The 23775-nt window shown below is 43.6% G+C and overlaps 1 protein-coding gene across 1 annotated transcript; it reads right to left on the minus strand.

Moving 5' to 3' along the window:
• Positions 1-11058: 11058 nt before the first annotated feature.
• Positions 11059-20275, minus strand: LOC117805852 (protein NLRC3-like). Its single transcript, XM_034674425.1, has 10 exons — positions 20164-20275; positions 18805-18954; positions 17752-17757; positions 17265-17500; positions 14927-16865; positions 14499-14675; positions 14099-14272; positions 13114-13287; positions 12696-12869; positions 11059-11940 (listed from the first exon to the last, which is right to left on the minus strand). Exons 1-10 carry the CDS (start codon positions 20199-20201, stop codon positions 11931-11933), a joined length of 3078 nt encoding a protein of 1025 aa, XP_034530316.1. The 5' UTR covers positions 20202-20275; the 3' UTR covers positions 11059-11930.
• Between the last annotated feature and the right edge of the window lie 3500 nt (positions 20276-23775).

Genomic DNA, 23775 nt, shown 5'->3' on the forward strand with positions numbered 1-23775 from the left:
CCACCAGCTCTGTGATGTCGTCATGGAGGAGTGGAAGAGGATTCCAGTGGGAACCTGTGAAGCTCTGGTGAACTCCATGCCCAAGAGGGTTAAGGCAGTGCTGGAAAATAATGGTGGCCACACAAAATATTGACACTGGGCCCAATTTGGACATTTTCACTTAGGGGTGTACTCACTTTTGTTGCCGGTTGTTTAGACATTAATGACTGTATGTTGAGTTATTTTGAGGGGACAGTAAATTTACACTGTTATACAAGCTGTACACTGACTACTTAACATTGTATCAAAGTGTCATTTCTGCAGTTTTGTCCCATGAAAAGATATAATTAAATATGTGCAGAAATGTGAGGGGTGTACTCACTTTTGTGAGATACTGTGCATAGCGTGATGTAACACCATGTAATTACATTATATATAATGTTAGATAAATACAAAAAAGAACAAGTCAAAGTCCAGTCTGGTCCCAGAAACTTCTTCAAGGTACTTGATGAAGCGGATGTGCCCAGCATTGAGGCACACGTGGACCTTGCAGACCACATTCGCCCCCTCCTGCTGCTGTACTTGCAGGTCTAGACAGGGGCATGGAACCACACAGAGTCATCTGGGTAGCATCTGCAGGGACAGGCTAGGGGAGATCAACAGCCTGGAGATGCTGAGCTCCTTCAGGGGGAGACGTGACCGACTGAACAGTGATGGGCCATCCACAGCAGGAGCCTTGTAGTCCCGCCTGAAGATGACCCCGGCATATGCAAACAGCCACATGGACCACCTCTTGGACCTCATGGCAGTGCTGTAGAGGTGGCCCAGCATGTCTAGTCAAGAAGCCTGATTATCTTGACATGTGTGGTATAAAAATATGTTGTGTAGAGAATAAATCCTACTGGATCCTTGCTTGTTTGAAATATTTAACATCTGGCAGCTAAATTCAATAAAAACACAGACATGCACACAACGATGTTCCTTCAGATGTTTCAAAGTTTTTTGAGGCTTGTTGAAATGAGAGCGATGAAATATCACAGCGTGAGACTCAAATCTTGTTGCTCGGAGTAAATCTTCTTGATGTAAGAAACAAACAGATGTGGGAGTGAGTTATTGCAACAAGAAGTGCACTGGTCACGGTGAGGAAACTATCACAGTGTTAATGTCTCCTCTCGATGGCACTCTGGTGGTTTCCTTGCTTCGGTGATAATTGCAGTCATATTTCAGAGTCTTGGCCACCAGTCTGTCTTTCGTGCCAATCGTGAAAGCTCCAGAAGTCTCTGCTGACATTTTGTGGCCTTTTCACATTTTCTCTGAGGAGAAGAAATAATAAATCCCATGACTTCACTGACCCACAACTAAGCGCACGAGAAGCAGAGCCAAGAGGAGGGCACATCAGGACACCCCGAGTGATTTCTATGCAAATCGATCATCAGCAGTAAAAGCAGTGTGAAGATGTGTTCTGCACGCATGGACACACGTGAAGTCTCTGAAACAGTGAGGGAGCTTCATCAGATGGTTGATTACAGAGGACAGAATGCAGATGTTTAGGGAACACTTAAAAACATCATGCACACATCAGTTCTGCAGGATGAACAAGAATAGAGAGTGCAACCCTTACTAAACAAGTGAGGGATGTTCAGGAGCTGTGTGTGTGTGATTGAAAGGTTTTGTTCACATCAGGTCGGTGCAGCTGTCTCTCCTCCTCTCTCTCTCTGCGATCAGGTGAGGAGCAGTGATTACCTGTAAGCCCATGTCAATGCCGGATCAAGGCAAAGTCTATTGTGGGAGATTACACAGTCAATACAGCAGCCCTCTGCTCTGCCAACCTGTCTCCCTGATAACATCACCCGTTCCTGCTCAGCGCCGGAGACCGCGCTCCACCTGGACGGACGCTGTGACAGAGTGAGAGCTCATTTCACACATCTGAGAGACGGGATGAGGTCAGCACAGGAAAGAGTTTCAGCTGCTTTCTCTGCCTGAAGAATTCCAGTGATGAAGATATTTCTGCACAGACGCCGAGCTGCAGAGCATCTCATGGTCTTCGTCAGAGGATAACATTTGCTCTGCGCTCTTATAGCTTCAGTTATTTTTAATACAAGTGTTTAAAGATTAAAGAATGGGGCTGATTTTCTAAAATATTCAAGTCAGCTTTTAAATGAATAAATCAAACTGACATTTTTTTATTCTCTTTGATTGATTGAAAGTTGGTTGGACTCGGCGTGTGCACTCTGGCATCCATCATCATTTGGCCTCACCTTTTGTCTTTGTTTCCCACAGAGGAAAGGAAACAGAGGTTTAATACTGACACGGAGATCAGAAGCAGGCAAGACAACGAGACGCAGGTGGAACTAATGAGTGCAATCAAACTGGAGGGAAACGCACAGGAAGTGAAACTAAACCAGATACGCAGGGGGCAAGAACTTCAAAATAAAACAGGAAACATTAAGAACAAGAAACACAAGAGAAAATACACACAGGAGTTCAACAAGACATGTCTCTGAAACCTGAGGCACTCGTTTTAAAAGGTGACATATCATGCAAAATTGACTTTTTAATGGTTCTCTACCTGAAATATGTGTCCCTGGCATGTCTACAAAACCCCAGAAAATGAAAATAAATCCATTCTGCCCCTGTTCTGATTTCTCCACCTTTCTGTAAATGTGTGCTGAAACGAGCCGTTTCAGTTTTCAGTGTTTTTCATACGTCACAACGACATCCGGTCTGTAACAGGAAGTCAGAGCTCGGAGCTTGTTCAGCCCATAGACTGTATAAAATACAACTCAACCCCTCCTCCGTTTTTCATTACCTGCACAAATGTGTGCTAACAAGGAGCTTAGGAGGGAGGCATGCTAGTTAGCTGTCTTAATAAACACAAAGGTCGGTTTTACTCCCTACGTCTGCAGATTTAAAGATCTAGTGGATGATCTTTATTTTTCATGGAAAAGTGCTAGCGCTAGTTAGCATAGCCACACAGCTACATGTTCGTAGCTGTGTACCAAGACACACATCGACATACTGACAGATAAAACAACAAGACACACAAAATCTGTGACCAATGGTTCAGAAAGGTCCTGCTGCAGGCGCCTCTCCGTCAGGATCAGATTCTGGATCAGATTCAGAGGGTTGAAGTAACGCGGGTCTGTGAGCAGCCGTGTATATTCAGCCAACATGTAAACATTAGATCAAGGTGCTGGACAGCCGAGGACACATCCACATCCTGAGGGGGCGTGGTCAGAGAGCTCATTCTCATTTAAAGGCACAGACACAGAAAACAGCCTGTTCTGAGCAGGGCTGAAAAAGAGGGGTTTACAGGCAGACCAAAATCTGATTTCAAAGTGTTTTTTTAAACAATAAACTTCAAAGACATGTTTTGGGGGACCTCTTAGACCAATATATTTTGATGAAAAAGAGCGTAATATGTCACCTTTAAGTGTTCAGTATTTAGAGTGTAGGTTTAACTGACATTAAACATTAGATATCGGCTGATCCTGCTCTCTGTAAGGTTCAGTCCGTCCCAGAGAAGGTGGATCCTCCATCATCAGACTATTTAAAACCGATGTAGTGTTAGACCTGAAAGAAACAGACTCTCACCACTCAAAGGCCTTTAGCACTACTCGTCACATTCACTCATTTACACTACAGCCCTGCTTTAAGTTGGCTCTAGTACACAGGGCCACCACTTCTAAATTAACTTTTCCTCTCCAGTGCGGTCAGAGTTGATTTTCTGAATGATATTCCGTTTGTGTCTCATTAGCGGGCACAGAGGAGTAGTCCTTCAGTGAATCACACCCTGACAGCATGTGGGCTGAGGGGAACGAGGGAACACGTCACCCGGTTTACCGACGTGGCTCACAGAACCTTCTGGCGGCTGCTTGAAGATCTCAAACACACAGGATTATGTTTCCTCAGAAACCTGATTTAAAGCCACATCTCTCTTCATGAAGACCTCTCACTTACATCTTTAGCAGAGTCAACAGATTTGTGGGACGTGACGGCTGCAGAGGTTTTGTTTTTCTTTAATTGACATTAATGAAGGGTGTAATTTAATCCAGAGATGATGTGATTTCCTGTCAGACTACAGGTTTGTATGTTTCATGCGTCAGCAGCATCATCTCACTTTAATGGTTGAAGGCTTTGCAAGTTTGAGTCCATTACCTCCAAACTGCATGCTCTAATGCTTTCATTACTGCTGACTGTTGATTGGTTTCTTACCTTCCAGGCATCCATCGGTTTCATTTGGAAAAACCGGAAGCTTGATTTTAGGGAGTAAATGAGTTTATTAGAGTGAGACGCCCTGCCAGGATCCCTGGAGCTCCAAGGGAACTTTTGACTCCACGGGAAAGAGGGAGAGAGTTTTCAGGTGGAAGAGGCTGAAAATGGAGATCTAGCTGTGGGCAGAGCCTGAACCTGAAAACACTTCAAACACTCACTAAATGAAGCTCAGGGAAACTTCCAGCAGGAAGGCGGCACCTCTCTGTTTGTTCATGCACAAGGTGATAACTACAATAATAACCAAGCTCAGAGTAACTCTCTGTATGCAAAACTCATATAAAAAAATCTGATATTTAAACCTCAGCACTGTTATTCTCTTCACTTGTTTGGTAAGATGTGAGGGGATGTTGTTCTTGATGTGTACAGTGTTTTTATAAAGGACGGCCTGAACTTGAAAAATAAGGTTGGAATAAATGTAAGATATTCATCAGATGGCGTGGTCTCATAAATGTACGTCATTACCTCCATTAGCAGCTCCTGCAGTTTTAGTGTCTTGACAGCATAATTTCACACCTTTGTGGAGTTCAGACTGACCCCGGTCGAGTCAGTGCTGTCAGGTAATCAGGCTGCTGTCTGAACCCCTCCATCCCCTGAGCAGCCTCCATCCATGAATGGAGTCTGATTGGAGAGAAGCAGATAAGAGCCGAGCTGCAGAGGGATCAGACCTGGGTGGAGATGCAGCTGAAAGCAGCACAACACAAGATGAAGCGGCTGTAATGAACCTCTGCAGCCTCTCCCTCAGCCCCTGTCCGATCGCTCATCACCGCCTGATCACTCCTCTCCGGCAGATAATCGCTCCATCGGGTCTCCTCTAACCCTGCTCCCCTCTCTGAACTCAGACCTCATCTCCTCCCAAACCCATCGTGATGGACGGTAAATCTGCCGGTGGAGGCTGATGGTGCCGGGCCTGATTTGATCAATGATTACCTCGTCCAGTTGACCAAAAGCTTTCAGCCGGTCGGGGTGCGGGGGAGCTGAAGGAAAGTTTCCAGAAGAGATAAAGATTTCTGCATGTCTCTGAAGAAGTGTGAACGTCCTTGAGAAGTAAAAAAAGAAACAGAGCTTTGTCTTTACATTTTAAGAAATACACATTGATGTTTCGCCTGCAGAGGAAACTGCAAAGTACAAAGCATCTGTTCTGCAGCGTTAATGAGATGCAGTCATAAAGAGGATATGTTAGGATATTAAAGATGCCCTTGGTGTGTTTGCAGCATTACAGCTGAGTCATTTAAAGACTTGTAACAGAATACAAGAGAAGCTTTCTCACGCCAACAGACTGTTCCCTCTGTAAGTGGACACAATCAAACATGCTGTTTACATGCTCTGTGAGGTAACTCTCCGTCAGAGATTCATAGATCTCTTCACTTGTTTTTAAAGGCACTCTTGTTCCTTCTGCAAAATTTTAAAGCTTTACTTTTCTGTTTGATTTTTCGGATTAAGAGTCCTAAAGTTTTCTGCTTCGACCTGACCCCAACCTCAACCTCAAACAGGAAGCAGTTTTTAATTGAACCTACAGTGCAACAAACAGAGCTGACAATGTCAGGATGAGGAGATGTTGGATGCAAGTATGGACCACAGGGGTTCTTAAAGTTAATCCAAAAAAAGGAATAACCACAAAAATCACAAGCGATCAGAGGGAGAGGGGAAAGCCAAACTAAAGAAGGCGTTAATATGATAAGAGAGAAACTAAACCATCGCTGGAACCAAGATATGAGGGAGACCCAGGAAAACCTTTTAATGAAACTAAAAGGGCTGCCAGAGAAGAAAACCAAAAGACTGGGGTTAAGACCCGCCCTGCTTCAACTAAGGCTGTATTCGAAACCGCCTACTTTAGCAGTATTTGCTGATTTGGCCAAAATGCAGTATTTATAGGGCAGCAGTAGCTCAGTCCATAGGGACTTGGCTTGGGAACCAAAGGGTCGCCAGTTCGAGTCCCAGTATGGATGAAGTTTCTTCTTCTTCTTCTTCTTCTTCTTCTTCTTCTTCTTCTTCTTCTTCTTCTTCTTCTTCTTCTTCTTCTTCTTCTTCTTCTTCTTCTTCTTCTTCTTCTTCTTCTTCTTCTTCTTCTTCTTCTTCTTCTTCTTCTTCTTCTTCTTCTTCTTCTTCTTCTTCTTCTTCTGCTTCTTCTTCTGCTTCTTCTTCTTCTTCTTCTTCTTCTTCTTCTTCTTCTCTTCTGATTTGGGAAAATTTCACAGTATGCACCGGAGGCAGTACCTACTGCCCACTACATTAGTAGGTATGTATCAGGCCGTTTAGAAATTAGTATTTTCTCAGGGATTTATGGCGCTTAGGAAAACTCTACATGCAGAGATCACAGGAGAGCTCCTCTCAATAACTCTGAAGGTGAGCTAATGAGTCAGCACAGAGAACTGGAGCCCAGGAGGATGTATAAGCCTCCCCCACCTGCTCCAAATCAGGGACAATCAGGCACACACACCTGACCCTGCACCGTGCTGATTAGTTCACCAAACTCAGAGAGAGGCCGGACTGAGAGCCCCTCACAGAAACATGAGGCCAGAGAAGCACCAGAACCAAGTCTTATAGTATTTCATTATTTTTTATTCATCACTAATTATTTGACTATGTCTCCTTTATCTCTGTTTAACCTTTGTTCCTTTTGAATTAGTTGTTTATTGTAACTGTGTCTGTGTTGTAATTGTTTGTTGTTGTTGTTGTTGTTGGTCTAGTAATCTCAGTAATAAAAAAAAAAAGGTTTGTCCTCTTGATATTCTGGATCACACAGCGTCTTTATTTTCTTAAAAAGCAGGCTAAAGAAAGGACACGGCTGTTTTTATCAGAGACATTTCCTCGTACAATGAGCTCTTAAATTCTCATTATTTGTGTTGAAAGTTGAGGTCAAACGTTGGTATTTAGGAAGACGGTGGAGATAATAAGATTCATGATTTTAGAGACATATATTATGATGCAAAACAGCGTGTGCAACATTAAGATCTGAAATGTCAGGGCTGTCATAATGTCATGCTGCACAAGCATATCTCTCAGCCAAATGTCACACTGAGACTCTGCATACAGATACCGAGCGTCAGCAGCTGAATGTGCTAGTAGCTTCCTCGTGAGCTAACAGAGCGGGAGGAAAGACAACAAGTGTTGAGAGATGACTGCAGGTGTGTGTGACCAACATCTGTGTGTGTTATGATGTATGTGTCAGCTTCCTCTGAATGCTCAATGAGGCAGAGATAAAAAAGAAAGCAGGGCTGAGTGTTAGCCTTGAGCAGATCTGACCCGTTTTTATTGATGATTCATCCTCTGAGCCCTCAGGAGGACGCTTCACCGGCACCTGAGATTAGAGCCTGTGGAGTTCACCTCACCTGGACATTACTCTGTTTGCTAAGATAAAAAGAAACGCTCCTGGGGAAAGGAAAGAAATGTGGAGTATTTAATATGATGATAGATAAATGATAAAAACACAAATGCCTAAACAAAGTAAGAACAGACTTTTTTCATATTTTATGCACTAGTATAGAAAATTACCTCTACGCCTGGACACCTCAAAAAAATCCCACATGCACAAAAGTCTTCAAATTTGAGATTTTCAGGCTTCATGTAAAGTCAAAGTAAAGAGTGAATGAAGGGGTAGGATTAGATAAGTTTTAACTTCTTCCTACTCCTTTTCGCACATGTACAGTAAATTGTTTCAGTGCTTGCTAATGGAGCTGATTGATTTTAGATTATTTTGTATAACTATTTCTTTTTTTTCTTGTTTGTTTGTATGACTATTTCTTCTTTTCTACTTGTATGCTTTTTTTTTTTTTTCATCTCCGTCAGACAGTGGAAGATGTTGATGCTTCTGTCAGGAGAGATCTTACCACTGTTCATCTTCTTCAGGTTGTTGATGACTCTTTGGATCATCTCTGGACTGTTGTCTGTGTGACCCAGCAGGCCTCCTAAGAGTCTCCGGTTTGACTCCAGAGAGAGTCCATGAAGGAAGCGGACAAACAGGTCCAGGTGACCATTTTCACTTCTCAGAGCTTTCACCATAGCTCCCTTCAGGAGGTCTTCAAGAGTTGAAACTTTGTGTTGTTTCCCCAGTAAAGCCTCCAGTGCTGCTGTGGTCCTGTCTTGTTCCTCCAGTGCTGCTGTGGTCCTGTCTTGTTCCTCCAGTGCTGCTTTGCTCCTGGTTGTGTTTTTTTTTTCTATTTTACTTTTACATGTTGGAAATAAAGACATCAAATCAAATCAAATCAAAAAAGACACGAGCAGACAAGAGGTCTTGTCGAGCGGAACAGATGAAGTGAATTTGCTTATTTACGAGAGTTGAACAATCTGAACTCCAGTGAATGATTAATGCTGGGATAGCCAATCAGCATGCAGATCCTTTGGTGATGTACAGTATGATGTGACGTACGGACAGAGGTGTCAAAAGTATTCACATTAATTACTCAAGTAGAAGTATAGATACTAGGGTTTAAAAAGACTTCTGTAGAAGTTGAAGTATCAACTCAAGTTTTTTTACTCAAGTAAAAGTGTAAAAGTTCTGGTTTCAAAGCTACTAATATGAAAGTAAAAGTAATGTAAGGGGAAAAAAATGCAAAATGACAGGGGCCTATAGTGCACTACCCCACCTCCCAAAAAAACTCATTTTTCTAAAGGTCATAATGAGTATAATGTTATATTAATATGTTAATCAGCCGCATTTATGCCCATTGGAAATGAAAGCATTTTCGTACAATGCAAATACATTAGAAGAAGAAAGGCACTTTATTGATCCCCAGGTGGGAAATTCAGTTTTTCACTCATGCTATTTTGGACATGCTACACATACAGTTTTTTATTTTTTGGCATATACATACAAATGCACACACATGCAGTGAACATGCTTAGGGAGAGATGTCAGAGTGAGGATGCTGCCATCAACCAGCGCAACCCGAGCAGTTGGGGGTTTGGTGCCTTGCTCAAGGGCACCTCAGCAGTGCCCAGGCAAGTGAACCAGCACCTCTCCAGCCTCCAGCCCACTTGCCAAACTTCGTCCATACTGGGACGGTTCCCAAGCTAAGTCCCGATGGACTGAGCTACTGCCGCCCCGGCAGAACCATAAAGAACCATATATGTGTACTACTGAGCATTACCGTGTTTCATGGAGCAGAAGATATGATGACTCGTTGCCTATAAGTATGTAATGGTGCAAAAAGTCAAACTTCCCAGGCATGTTATCAACAGCCTTTATTGGAATGTCAATGTACATAAATGTGTTTTTTTGAACGTTGACAAGCCGAAGTGAAACAGGAGTAACAAGTGTTACGCCCAGCTCGTTTAAGAGCTCACCAAGGAAGGGAGGTCCCCACAGCGACAGCTTTTAAATTAGTAAATCATTTTATTAATAGTTATTAACAACGGAAAACTAATGGTGAAGTCAGCTATCAGTAGTGTGGTGAGGGTGTTGGGTGCTGTGCGACTATGTGTGCTAACTAACGCTATGTGTGAAAGGTAACCAAAAGCTAAACTCAACATAATCACAAAAGGAAAACAAAAGAGGGTGCCTGGCAGGCACCAGCCTTCAGGAGAGAGAGAGAGAGAGCCATCTTTGATTCCTCCAGCTTTTAAGGGCACCAAGCAGGTGTAGCCAATCCCTAAACGAGCTGGGAGGGGCAGGCACGCCAGGAGGACCTGAAAGGGGAAAGCAGAGGCAGGAAAACACACAGACCCAGGCCTATGGCCGTCACACAAGGCTGTTTTTAAAATGTAAGGAGTAGAAAGTACAGATAATTGCATGAAAATGTAAGGAGTAGAAGTTAAAAGTCAGCTGAAAAATAATTACTCCAGTAAAGTATAGATACCCAAAATGTCTACTTAAGTAAGGTAACAAAGTATTTGTACTTGTATTTGTTACTTGACACCTCTGCATACGGACCGATGGAGGTTCCTTCATCTGGAATATATGAGACACATTGATTGTATCTCTATGCAGCTTCCCTGAACTCTGTGACTCGACCTGCTAAGATGTCTGTCACTTGATTCCAGCTATCGGTCATACTAGGAAGTTAGCTCCGCCCCCTTCAACATAACCCACTTCCCTGTTCAATGTAGTCGAGCTCAACCTTGTTTGATGACGACAGACTGGAGTGGCATTTGAAGGGAACCCCTCCCCTCTTGGGCACTCACAAGAATTTGACGCACATATTAAGTAAAAATTTGCGTTTGGTGTGAACGTGACATTAGGGATAGGAGTTAGAGTAAGGGTTGGACATTCAGGACTTCATCCATCTTGATGCTCGTATGCGCTCTTTGGTGATGCACAAACAACAAGGGACACGCGTGTCCAGATTTTAACATGCTATGTAATCTCAGACCATCACATCCCTCCCTCGTCTGCCGGGAGGACTCAGAGCTGTCTCTAATTGACTCAGGAAATACCTGCTCTTTGAAGCTGAAGCTTTCCCATTCTGAAATTAAAAGCAGTCACATATGATCTCAGCGAGAATCCCGACACTTTGAAGTTCCTCTTATCAAATAGAACAGGAAAAGCCAATCTATTAGCATAATCTAAATCCTTCAGTGTGCAGAAACAGGATGAAAGCTCCCTCAGAGGAGAGACGGAGCCGTGTGTGTCAACCTCATACAAATGCTCTTTTGATAAGTGACCTGAAAATTAATGTGATAAAGCCTCATTGAGATGATTTCATTATCCCAGATGTAGCTTCAGATGGCTGAGAGGGAATCTTTAAAACACCAATAAGCAGAGCACGGAGAGCAAATGATCCAAAAGACTCAAATCATCTGCTCAGAGACAAAGCTGCATGAGTGACTCAGTGATCTGCAAGCAAGGAACCAAATACAGACATGTAGTGAGCTCATATTCAGCTTTAATGAGACCGTGTTCACAATCAGATTTAGCAGGTCGGATTTTACAAAGCTAACAAGAATGCAATATATACATTTTTAAGAACTAAACTGAACTCCAGGTCAACCAGCGTACCGTTAACTAGCACGATGGCGTAAACAAAAACTGCACATTGTGGACTTGGTTGAAAGCAAAGGAGTTCTACACACAAGAAGACAGCTCAAACCCTTTTCACCCCAAATACAAACTACGTCTTAGATACCGGCGTGTCTTATATTGTGCTGCCTCTGACGAGGCTAGTAGCCAATCATGGCTCAGGATTCAGGACCTAGAGTTTTTGTAGAAATAAGCTAAGCTACACGTGACTCTGCTTTATTCTCTTTTGATTCTCTTCAGAAAGAATGCAGCCTTAAAAACGAGTGATAAACAAGAGAGAGCATGTTAATGCATGAACTCTGAAGTTACCCTCCAAACTGGAAACATTTTCTGAATATATACAGGGAAAGAGATCAGTGATGATCAATATGGAAACAGTTATCAAAACATTTTCATCACAATCAGGTTCCAGGTTCCAGGTGGAGGAGGGGGCTGAGTATGCAGCAGAAGGAGGTGAGGAGTCTCAGTGTGTAGAAGGACAGAGCCGTCCACACACACTCTGATGATGCTGGACCTTACACTGTCTCTGAGACTGGAGCTGATCTCAGAGCAGACTGCAGCACTGACAGCCACCTCCACCTGCTGTGATTCCTCAGTCAGTTACTGCTGGATGAAGCTCTCCTCTTCCTCTTCCTCCCAGTGACACGGTCCAGTCAGAGCCTCTCCTCACACAGGCTGCTGCTGCTTCATCCTCTCTGGATCATCTCCTCTCTCACTGAGATCACCTCCAGCTAAGGAGAGAAGAAGACGGACAGCAGAGGTCATGAATCAGTGTTTACTCCACAGACTGTGGAAACAATGGAGGAAGCTAACGTGACGTCCACCAACGTATCCTCCACTGTGAACATGGACTCTAAAATCCACCATGTCGTCTTGTTGGAGCCCAAAGTGAGCACATGTAGACAGAGGGTGGAGCTGGAGAGGAGTGAGGGCTTTACAGAGGCTAACTTCTCCAAGCTAAAGTCAACACCTGGTGGCTCATTCAGACTCTGCTCATGAGCTAGTTTCCCCTGGTGTTTCCACAGAGTGAGATGTTCTTCATGGTGGGAGCTGACCACAGCTGCTTCTCCATCAGACTGAAGAAGCTAAGAGAGCTCCTGGACCAGAGCCGACTCTCCTGAATCTCCAGTGAGAGAGCATGGAGTAGATGACATATACCGGGTAACTTACATGAACTTGAACGTGTAAACACTGAATGGAACACAGCATGGGATACAGCGCTGTTTAAAGATGGAGGATGAAAAAGAACATATCAACAGACTCTGACAGTGACGAGGCAGAAACACTCAACACAACAGTCGACTCAGAGACAGGATCACAACGAGCTTCTTGAAGCCCGCCATCATCCTCTCACAGCTTCACTGAGGAGAGCAGCTGCTGAGAAGTTTGGAGGTTTACAGAAAGAAACTGTCTTTGCTGTGAGACGAAATGTGTTTAATACATTACAGCTGAAACCAGCATGAACGGACCACAACACTGTACTGACCTCAGAGACTCCAGTCTGTAGAGGGGACTCTCCACAAGATCAGACAGAAGCTTCATATCTGAATCCTGCAGGTTGGTGTCACTCAGCTCCAGCTCTCTCAGATGGGAGGGGTTGGACTTCAGAGCAGAGGCCAGGGAAGCACAGCTGATCTCTGACAACCAGCACCACCTCAACCTGAACAAAAAATAAAGAAAGACAAAAATGTATTTATTAACCAATCAGATGTGTTCATGTTTTAACGGTGTAGCTTAACATTACAACGTCCTAATCAATGATATTTGACCTCAAATGAATACAGAGACTTTGTCATTCTGTTATTGAGGATCATCATAATGTCAGCCTTCAACAGACATCATCCAAACGTCACCAAAACATTCACAGACCAGACCAACAGTAACAACAGAGTCAGTGAACTGACCTCAGAGTGTCCAGTCTGCATTGAGGACTCTCCAGAAAACCACACAGATGCTCCGCTCCGGAATCCTGCAGCTTGTTTCTTCTCAGGTCCAGCTCTCTCAGATGGGAGGGGTTGGACTTAAAAGCAGAGGCCAGAGAAGCACAACTGATCTCTGACAAACTGCAGCCCTTTAATCTGAATAAAAAATAAATGATGTAAGTTCAGAAATCATTCAGTGTTCAATAATCTCTTCAGAGTTAAAGAAGATTAAATATGAGACTCCAAACCCAATCCTCCCTCCACCTAACAGGTGTGCTGTATCAAGATGCTGGTTAAATATCAGGGTTAGTACTTAGGTGTGTGTTGGTCTGATCCCAATAAAAGGACACTCTAAAATGGGCCCACATGCTTCAGGGTGACCCTGTATTGTATTCAGGTTCTGAAGGGGCTGCTTCACAGACAGTGAAGACAGAAGGAATGATGACACACACCAACAACTCTCTGAACGTTCATATGAACCCCAGTATTATACTGAGACTCACTTTAAAAACACGGACGTGTCCTTTAAGACAGCTTCATGTTAATGACATCGAGCTTCTACTTCAATAAAATGGAGAAACTTCTCCTCTTAAACTTGGACAGCTTCATGTTAATGACATCTAGGGCTGAAACGATTCCTGGAATATCTCAAGTCATTGATTACTAAAAGGCTGAGAGTCTGAGGGTGAATCCAGCATCTACTTCAAAAAGACATAGAAGCTGATTCAGAGGCTCTGAGGGAATTATCAAGTGGAGGATTTTTCTTCCTATATTAAGGTTTGAAATTTGAAGATCAACATCGTTCTGCCTCTGTCATCAGACTAAAACTCAGAAGAAGAAAAATCACCTTTAACATTGAGATGCTCAGAGTGGATCAGTAGAATATCAGCATTATATCTGCAGTTTAATGTCAACACAACTTTCACATCAAATTCATCTCAGCACTAAAGTCAAACTGGTGTCTGACCTCAGAGTCTCCAGTCTGCAGAGTGGACTCTCCAGAAAACCACACAGATGCTCCACTCCTGAATCCTGCAGCTTGTTGTAGCTCAGCTCCAGTTCAATTAAATGTGAGGGGTTGGACTTCAGAGCAGAGGCCAGATAATCACAGCTGATCTCTGACAAACTGCAGGATATCAATCTGAATAAAAAATAAACGATGAAGATAAAAATTCATTCATTATGCAATCAGATGAGTTCATGTTTTAAATGTGTATCACAACATTACAACGACCTAATCCTAATTGTTTTCAGTTTTAAGTTTCATGAAAACTACCAAAATGCACAAACAAAAAATATGAAACTCAGAAAAAGATTTGAACAAAACCTGAACAAAAACCAGAATGAGCTTCAGACAGTGAACTGACCTCAGAGTCTCCAGTCTGCAGTGAGGACTCTTCAGTCCAGCTGACAGAAGCTTCACTCCTGATTCCTTCAGCTCATAGTTGTTAGTCATGTCCAGGTGTCTCAGGTGGGAGGGGTTGGACTTCAGAGCAGAGGCCACAACTTCACAGTGAGTCTCTGTGAGCCAACATTCTGTAAGTCTGCAATAAATTGAGTTTTAACAAGAGAGGACACGTTATATTTGAGTCGATCATTTCCTGTTTGAACAAAATGTGACAGAAATATCACAGAGTCTGAAACATCTAAAAAACATCAGGGACAAAATACATCATCTTTGAATAAACACGTGGATCACTATCTCAGGAGTCAGAATGATTTCAGAGTGTGTATATTTTTATATCTCAACTATTACATCACACTGATTCATCATGTTGATCTCAGATAAACTTACACAGCCTTCCTGCATTTTCTCACAGCTGGAATCAGTCTCCATCGACCCTCTTCTGATGTTCTGTACTTCTCCATATCTAACTCATCCAGAACCTCCTCTGACATCTGCAGCATGTGGGCCAGAGCAGAGCACTGGATCACAGAGAGTCTCTCTGATCTGGTCTCTGACTTCAGGAACTCTTGGATCTCCTGATGGACTGAGAGGTCGTTCATCTCCGTCAGACAGTGGAAGATGTTGATGCTTCTGTCAGGAGAGATCTTACCACTGTTCATCTTCTTCAGGTTGTTGATGACTCTTTGGATCATCTCTGGGCAGTTGTCTGTGTGACCCAGCAGGCCTCCTAAGAGTCTCCGGTTTGACTCTAGAGAGAGTCCATGAAGGAAGCGGACAAACAGGTCCAGGTGACCATTTTTACTTCTCAGAGCTTTCACCATAGCTCCCTTCAGGAGGTCTTCAAGAGTTGAAACTTTGTGTTGTTTCCCCAGTAAAGCCTCCAGTGCTGCTGTGTTCATGTCTTGTTCCTTCAGTGCTGCTGTGTTCCTGTCTTGTTCCTCCAGTGCTGCTTTGCTCCTGTCTTGTTCCTTCAGTGCTGCTGTGTTCCTGTCTTGTTCCTCCAGTGCTGCTTTGCTCCTGTCTTGTTCCTTCAGTGCTGCTTTGTTCCTGGTTGTGAAACAGTGGAACATGTAGACTGCAGCCAGAAACTCCTGAACGCTCAGATGAACAAAGCAGTAGACTGTTTTCTGGAAGATCACATACTCTCTTTTGAAGATCTGTGTACAGAGTCCTGAGTACACCGAGGCCTCTGTGACATCCAGACCACAGTGCTCCAGGTCTTCTTGGTAGAACATGATGTTTCCTTCCTCCAGATGTTCAAACGCCAGCCTGCCCAGCTTCAGGAGAACTTCCCCGTCAGCCTCCATCAGCTCCTGAGGACTGGTCTCAGGACCCTCAGCGTACTTCTTCCTCTTCCTCTTGGTCTGGACCAGCAGGAAGTGTGAGTACATGTCGGTCAGGGTCTTGGGCAGCTCTCCTCTCTGCTCTGTGCTCATCATATGCTCCAGAACTGTAGCAGTGATCCAGCAGAAGACCGGGATCTGACACATGATGTGGAGGCTCCTGGAGGTCTTGATGTGTGAGATGATTCTGCTGGACAGATCTTCATCACTGAACCTCTTCCTGAAGTACTCCTCCTTCTGGGCGTCAGTGAAGCCTCGGACTTCTGTTACCCTGTCAACGCATGAGGGAGGGATCTGATTGGCTGCTGCGGGTCGAGAAGTGATCCAGACCAGAGCTGAGGGGAGCAGATTCCCCTGGATGAGGTTTGTTAACAGCAGGTTTATGGATGAGCTCTGTGTGACGTCAGACACAACCTGAGTGTTGTTGAAATCCAGAGACAGTCTGCTTTCGTCCAGGCCGTCAAAGATGAACACCAGTTTACAGACAGCCAGCGCCTCTGCTGAGACCTTCTGTAATGTTGGATGGAAATCATGGAGCAGCTGGAGGAGACTGTACCGCTTATCTCTGATCAAGTTCAGCTCCCTGAATGAAAGCAGAACCACCAGACTGAGGTCTTGGTTCTCCAAGCCCTCTGCCCAGTCCAGAGTGAACTTCTGCACTGAGAAGGTTTTTCCAACACCAGCAACGCCGACTGTCAGAACCACTCTGATGGGTACCTGTTGACCAGGTAAGGCTCTGAAGATGTCCTGGCACTTGATGGGAGTGTCCTGGAGGATCTTCTTCTTGGAGGCGGTCTCCAGCTGGCTCACCTCATGTTGGGTATTCATCTCTTCACTCTGTCCCTCTGTGATGTAGAGCTCAGTGTAGATCCTGTTGAGGAGGGTTCTACTTCCTGTTTCATCACTTCCTTCAGTCACACGTTCACATCTCCTCCTCAGACTGATCTTATGTTCCTTTAAAACCTCCTGCAGACCACCAGGCTCTAGAAAGACTAATCAGAGAGAGAGAAACAAGGACTGTTTGAAGATGAAGTGATGCTTTCATCACCTGATCAATAAGAAAGATCTGCACAGAGTCCATATCGCTCTCTATGTCCGTCTGTGCAAACAGAACCAACACGCAGAGAGAGAACACAGTGACTGTAAAGACAGAGGGCCCCCTCATAAACCCAAAACCTGATCCACATGAACTCTTCTGGGTTTGAGTTCTCTTTGAAAGAAGAACACAGATCCAATGATAAACAGCAGAGATCTGCTGCAGCAGAAAAACCATCAGGTTACATTTCACTGGGTCTGAAATGATGATCATAAAACTCTTTGTGCTGTGTGACAGCTGCTGTTTTCAGACTGGATCACAGAAACACACAGGGGGACAGTCTTACTTTGTGCAGGGCTGGTCTGACTGGCTGTATCAGGTCCAGGTCCTGTTCTGGACCTGTTTCCACACTGGGGACAGGAGGAGCCTCCTGGTGACCCAGACTGGTCCCAGTATGAGGTGAGGCACTGTCTGCAGAACCAGTGTCCACAGCTGGTAGAGACCGGATCCTTCAAGACGTCCTGACACACAGCACAGCAGGACGGCTGCTCGTCCACAGAGACAGGACTCCTCTCCCTCCCCCTGTGAAGACATGTCCTCAATAATTTGTTGACTGATGCTGAAAAAGATGAAGATTGAACAAACATGATCCAGAAGAAGACCATGAGGGAAGTTCAAGTCTGGTTCCTTTGTGTCTGAATTCAGCCTTCAGTCTGTGATGTCTGTTTGATTTGAACCCTCCGAGTTTCATCAAAGTGAATCATCTGCTTTTCTTCTCTGACTGTTTCAGAAATCACAGACCGGCCTTCCTGGAACTAGTTCTAAACACAAACCTCACCCTGTCTGACGCTCTGCAGCTGCTTCACAGTCAGACCTTCATCTGAAGAGAGCTGATGTCCCTGACTGATTCACTGAGGTCCCTCTCCTCCTGTCAGACAGGAAGACTCCCCGCTCTGAGGGACAGACCAGAACCAGCAACCCACAAAGACTTCAGGGGTTTCAGCTGTCCTGACATTTTCTACAAACGTTCAGGAGTACATGTGGAGACCAAGCTGCAACCTCTGGTCTCAAACTATGAGGCCCATTCGGAAGTGTTATAAACTGTAATTCATTGAGAATCCCCTTGAGGCTGGCTGCAGAAACACCAGAAACCACATAGACATGAATGGGAAAAAGACAATCTATGCAGCATTAATAAACATGTTTACAGCCTGGTTCAAAAAACAGCTTGGCCCTACGTAGCTAATCTCTCTAATGACACACACTGTATGGGGGTGGGGGGGGGGGGGGGGATTTTTTAATAACGCATCGGTTCAGAAGATATTAACATTACAAGTTTTTGCCCAAATAAGGACATGACTGACTTGACTTCCTGTCAGGAACACATAGCTGTTGGCTAGGAGGCTCAAACTCCGCCCTTTACGTCACACTAAGCCTGGTTGAGTTCCGCATTTCCAATATGGCTGCCGCCATCGATTGGCTTCAAACAGCATTCAAGAACAGATGACGTCACGGACACTACGTCTATATTTTATACAGTCTACGGTGGAGACAGCTTCAGAGTCTTACTGTGAGTCTGAGGGTCCAGGTTCATTACTGAAGACTAGAGGATTCTCTTCGGACTCTGCTCTCCATCTGTTTGACTGAAATCTGCAAACACAAACACATTTTCATTTTTGTCACATGAATCCTTCTAAAAACAAACGACTGAATGACCTGATGACTTTTCAATAAACTCTTAAACTGCTGCTGTTTTTACCAAAGATACTTTAAAGTGTGTTTCACTCTGCTTAGATTGAATCACAGCTTTTAGAAATTTAAATCTAGAAACATTTAAATCAACAGAACACATGGTTAGAAACTGATGGGACCATAAGTTCTCTTACTGTGAGTCTGAGGGTCCGGGTTCATTACTGATGTCTGGAGGAAGATCTTCGGACTCGTCACTCTTCAGAGACACACAGCTGGGTCCAGGAGACTCTGCTCTGTCCTCCTCTTCCTCTAAACGAACACTCATGTTCTGGTCTGAAGTCAATCTGAGAGGTTAAACACAAACACTCACTGAGAGAGGAACACACACAGACATCAGGACGGAGTTCCTTTCGTTCCTTTCCAGTTCACAGAGAGATAACTTACTCTGAGACTTTAGAAGAGAAATGATACAAATGTTGGATTAACACTCACCAACAAATCTGTGATGAGCTTTTGTTTCCCAGCAGCAGCTGTAAAACAGTCAAACTGAATCAAGTATCTAAGTATCTGACTGTTTTCTTTCTGTCCTTCGAGTCCGCTCTGTTCTCTGATGACGGTGTTCTCTGAGTGAGTGATACCGTTTTATCTGTCAGTTAAAAAACTCTCAATGATTTATAGCCACCTCTTAAGCTGTTAAATACATCAAATCTGATCATTTCTAGATCTGCTAAAGTATTTCTCACATTTTGAGGTGAGTGCGTAATCACTTTTAGATTTTATGTAGCTTCTCTGACTTCTCTCTGCTTCTCTTCTCAGTGTGTTTTCACACCGCTTTGCTGCCTCATTACCTTTTATGGGCATTGGAGGTGTATTTACCTGCCGATTAGAAAAAACTGTCCTGAGCTACAAGGATGTGTCAAGGTGAAAAGTTCAAGGTAGTCTTTATAACCCTTATGAAAGGCAATTTGTAGTCAGCAGTAAAATATCCATCTATCAGATCAACGCTGAATGCAAACACAGAAGCAGAAGTTCGACTGACCATTAATGCAAAATAAACAATAATCCATCAATCATTAACAGAGTCCGTTGAGGTCTGTGAGTCCTGTACGCTGGCAGGCCGTATCTGCAGTCAGAAGGAAGCCATTAAAGTTTAACCCTGTTATTTAACTCCTATGAAACTTTGAGGTATATACCAATGCACTCTATATTCAGTGAACTCTCAGTGCTTTACTTTGCCGTCTGAAGCCTCTTAGTTTCAGCATTGTTTAGTGGACACTACACATTCATGCTCCTCCACCTACAGCTCACACGACTCTCTGTCCATGAGGCTGAACGCTGTAAAAACCAACACTTCAGTCTTCTCACATCTATCATTGAAGAATTCACTGAAGACGATGATCCTGAATAAGATTTATAACTACTGCTCACGATGAGGACGATTAACAGTTTCTTGTACTCTGAATGGAACACAACTTTTAGTGATGTTACATATTAACATAAAAATCACCAGAGAACGTGGATGGTAATTTAAAGGTAACATAATGTGTTCTTACTGTGGGTCTGAAGGTCCAGGTTCAGTGCTGAAGTTCATAGGATGATCTTTGGACCAGTCACTCTTCAGAGACACAGCTGGGTCAAGGAAACTCTACTGAGAGTCAGTCTTAGAGGTTAAACCAAGCGGCAACCTCCGGTCTCAAAATATGAAGCCCATGCGGAAGTGTTACGAACTGCAGTTCATCGAGCATTGCTTGAGGCTGGCTGCAGAAACACCAGAAACCACATAGACACCATTTCAAAGAAGACGATCTTTGCAGAATTAATAAACATGTTTACATCCTGGTTCAAAAAACGGCTTCGGTCTACGTAGCTAATTTCTCCATTTCTCTATAAGTAGGGCTGTCAATCGGTTAAAATATTTAATCGCAATTAATAGTATGATTGTCCATAGTTAACTGGCGATTAATCTCAAATTGATCGCACATTTCTTTTTTATCCGTTCTAAATGTACCTTTAAGGGATAATTTTCATGTTTTTAATACTCTCATCAACATGGGAGTGGACAAATATGCTTGTTTTATGCAAATGCATGTTTATTAGTATTGCAGCAATCCAAAACAATGATAAATACTGTCCAGAACAATTGCCACACAACATCAAAGGTACTGCATGCTCAAAAAATATGCTGGAAGGGCATTTTTACCTGAATGTAACATTACTTAGTAATACTACCACCATGTAATATCCAACTAAGTAAACATTCTGTTTTTTTAAGCAGCTCAACAAAAAGTGATTGAGCTCATGCATCACAACAACAGATGCATTGTCCATGCGTCTCCGTTGCAAACTTTCCAACGTGCTCTTCATGTGGCGTGGGGGAGGGGGCTCTCTGCTGCCCCTGTATGCTTGGCCAGCAAGTTGTATTTGAGACTCGACGTACTCCGGTGGTTACTGAATTCACATCGACAGTAAATGTTTCTTGTCCAGAAAACCAGGCAGTGGCAGTGCTTTAAAGCTGAACTTGCCATTCAAAACACCCTCTTTATTCATTTCTGCTTGTCATCCACAATGTTATGTGACTGCTGTATTGATTCTTGATTTCCCTGACTGACTAGACTGACAGGCGGGAACACATAGCTGTTGGCGAGGAGGCTCAAACCCCGCCTCTTTACATCACACTAAGTTAGGTTGAGTTCAGCATTTCTAATATGGCTGCCACTGATGACGATTGTCTTCAAAACAGCGCTCAGGAACACACGGGTGACGTCACGGAGACTACGTCCATAATTTATACAGTCTATAGAAAAAACTTACTCTGAGACTTTAGAAGAGAAATGCTACAAATGTTGGATTAACACTCACCACGCTCAGACTCCTGCTCTGGTCTGGAACTCAAAATGGAGACTGACCTGCCAGAACACCTGCACCTTCATCGTTCCCTCCCCCACTGCAATAAATCTGAATCACATAATCAGAAGGACTTTGACCTCCTCAATTTACAGGAAATCACCTAGCCTTATCTCTCTCTCTCTCTCTCTCTCTCTCTCTCTCTCTCTCTCTCTCTCTCTCTGCGTGCGTGCGTGTGTGTGTTGGTGTGTATATGTCTCAACGGTCAGTCTCTGAGCGTCTCTCAGGTTAAAGACAGTGCTCTTTCTTTTCAGAGCTTCAAACTAAATCAAAGTTGAGTAATGTTTTCTGTAAACACTTTCAGAAACAGAAACACAGTTTCACATCAGCTCCTTCATGTCCTGCTGGATCTGGATCTGGATCTGGATCTGGATCTTTGTAGTGACAGGAGACAGTCAGCTGTTCATCTATTCTTTTAGAGTATATTCATGAAACATAGGTGGACTCTGAGATGACGTAATGGTTTCACGTGTTGTGATTCCTGCGTCAACAAACCCTCTTTCCTTCAGCGTTCACTCATACAGTTCATTCAGCCCGTATCAGAGTGTAATAGAGGTTTAAAATCTCTCCTGTCCGTCAGGCTGTCAGAACAGTTTCCCTGCACTCATCCCAGTTTGATCTCTGGACAGAAAAAGTGAGACACATGAGACACTGATCGATGATTTATGATCTCATTTTCTCCTGAAGGGACTTATCACTGGGCTGAAACATTCTGTCATCATCATCACACTGCAGATCAAATAAATACATCTCATTCAACAGGACTGTGATAGAGAAGGAATGAAGTACAGATATGTAAACTGGAATAGTCAAATAGAAACCAGGTGAGTTTTCAAACAGACCTTTTGAACGTAGAATGCACAACTGCGTGTTTGAAAAGCAACAAGAAGAGAACAAGAATCCACAACTGTACGTTCAATAAGGTGTCATCACTGCCAGCCAGTGTGAACAGGATCAGATAACATGGTCCTCCGTGCTCTCCTGTGTGTGTGTGTGTGAGCATCTGTGTGTGTGTGTGTGTGTGTGTGTGTGTGTGTGTGTGTGTGTGTGATTCTCGCAGGATTATGTTTTCCTCCATAACTGAAGCACCTTGTGTGATTTGGCGATGCAGTTTGAAACAATGATCACTTACAGCACAAATAATGTATTAAGCCCCTCCTCAGAGATGAATAATGATACGATAATCTGGACTTCATAGAGTCTGTAAAGACCAGTTTGTGTTAATTGAAGTGATTTAAATTGAATCCCACATGCAGCCACAGCAAGTTTTCCTTCAGCTCTGTACCTGAGATCATTACACTGTTCTTACTTTATTTAATAATGTGACTGCAGGACCAACATGAAGACAGAGTTCCTCTTTTACTTTAATGTGTCAAACTTTCTGTTTCTCCTGAAGTCTGAACAGGTTGGTATTTTTTACAGCACACTGCTTTTTATGAATTAAATTAGTTTTGCCAAACTCTCCTCCTCCTCCTCCTCCTCCTCCTCCTCCTCCTCCTCCTAAATGTAATGCATGGAGAGATTGTCACCCCAAGAGTGTCACCTCTGAAATCTTAATTGTATATTGTGAAATGTTAGTCGTTGTTACAGTTCAAAAAATGTATCAAATCAAACAATATGTAATCATCACTAAAGCCCACTGTGTGAGCACGGGGTGACCTTACAGTTATATTTTCATTTCTTTGCAGAGTGTGCTTCATGTCATGGATGGGTTATGAAAAAGTGGCTCTAAAAAGTGAGAGAGAAGAGAGAGAGAGAGAGAGAGAGAGAGAGAGAGAGAGAGAGAGAGAGAGAGAGAGAGAGAGAGAGAGAGAGAGAGAGAGAGAGAGAGAGAGATAAGGCTAGGTGATTTCCTGTAAATTGAGGAGGTCAAAGTCCTTCTGATTATGTGATTCAAATTTATTGCAGTGGGGGAGGGAACGATGAAGGTGCAGGTGTTCAGGCAGGTCAGTCTCCATTTTGAGTTCCAGACCAGAGCCGGAGTCTGAAGTGTGGTGAGTGTTAATCCAACATTTGTATAATTTCTCTTCTAAAGTCTCAGAGTAAGTTTTCTCTATAGACTGTATAAATAATGGACGGAGTCTCTGTGACGTCACCCGTCTATTCCTGAACACTGTTTAGAAGCCAATCGTCATTGGCAGCCATATTAGAAATGCTGAACTCAACCAAACTTAGTGTGGCGCAAAGAGGCAGAGTTTGAGCCTCCTAGCCAACAGCTATTTGCTCCCGTCCGGGAGTCAAGTCAGTCATGTCATTTGGGC

Source organism: Notolabrus celidotus, chromosome 22 (genome assembly GCF_009762535.1).
Source record: "Notolabrus celidotus isolate fNotCel1 chromosome 22, fNotCel1.pri, whole genome shotgun sequence".
Classification (NCBI taxonomy): domain Eukaryota; kingdom Metazoa; phylum Chordata; class Actinopteri; order Labriformes; family Labridae; genus Notolabrus; species Notolabrus celidotus.

Excerpts from the sequence above, each read along its gene's own strand:
- LOC117805852 (XM_034674425.1), bottom strand. The coding sequence starts at position 20,201 with ATGAACTTCAGCACTGAACCTGGACCTTCAGACCCACA. Across the intron at positions 18,955-20,163 it reads CCTGGACCTTCAGACCCACA|ATTGACTTCAGACCAGAACA; the intron begins GTAAGAACACAT and ends TTAACCTCTCAG. Across the intron at positions 13,288-14,098 it reads TGCAGACTGGAGACTCTGAG|ATTAAAGGGCTGCAGTTTGT; the intron begins GTCAGACACCAG and ends TTTTTTATTCAG.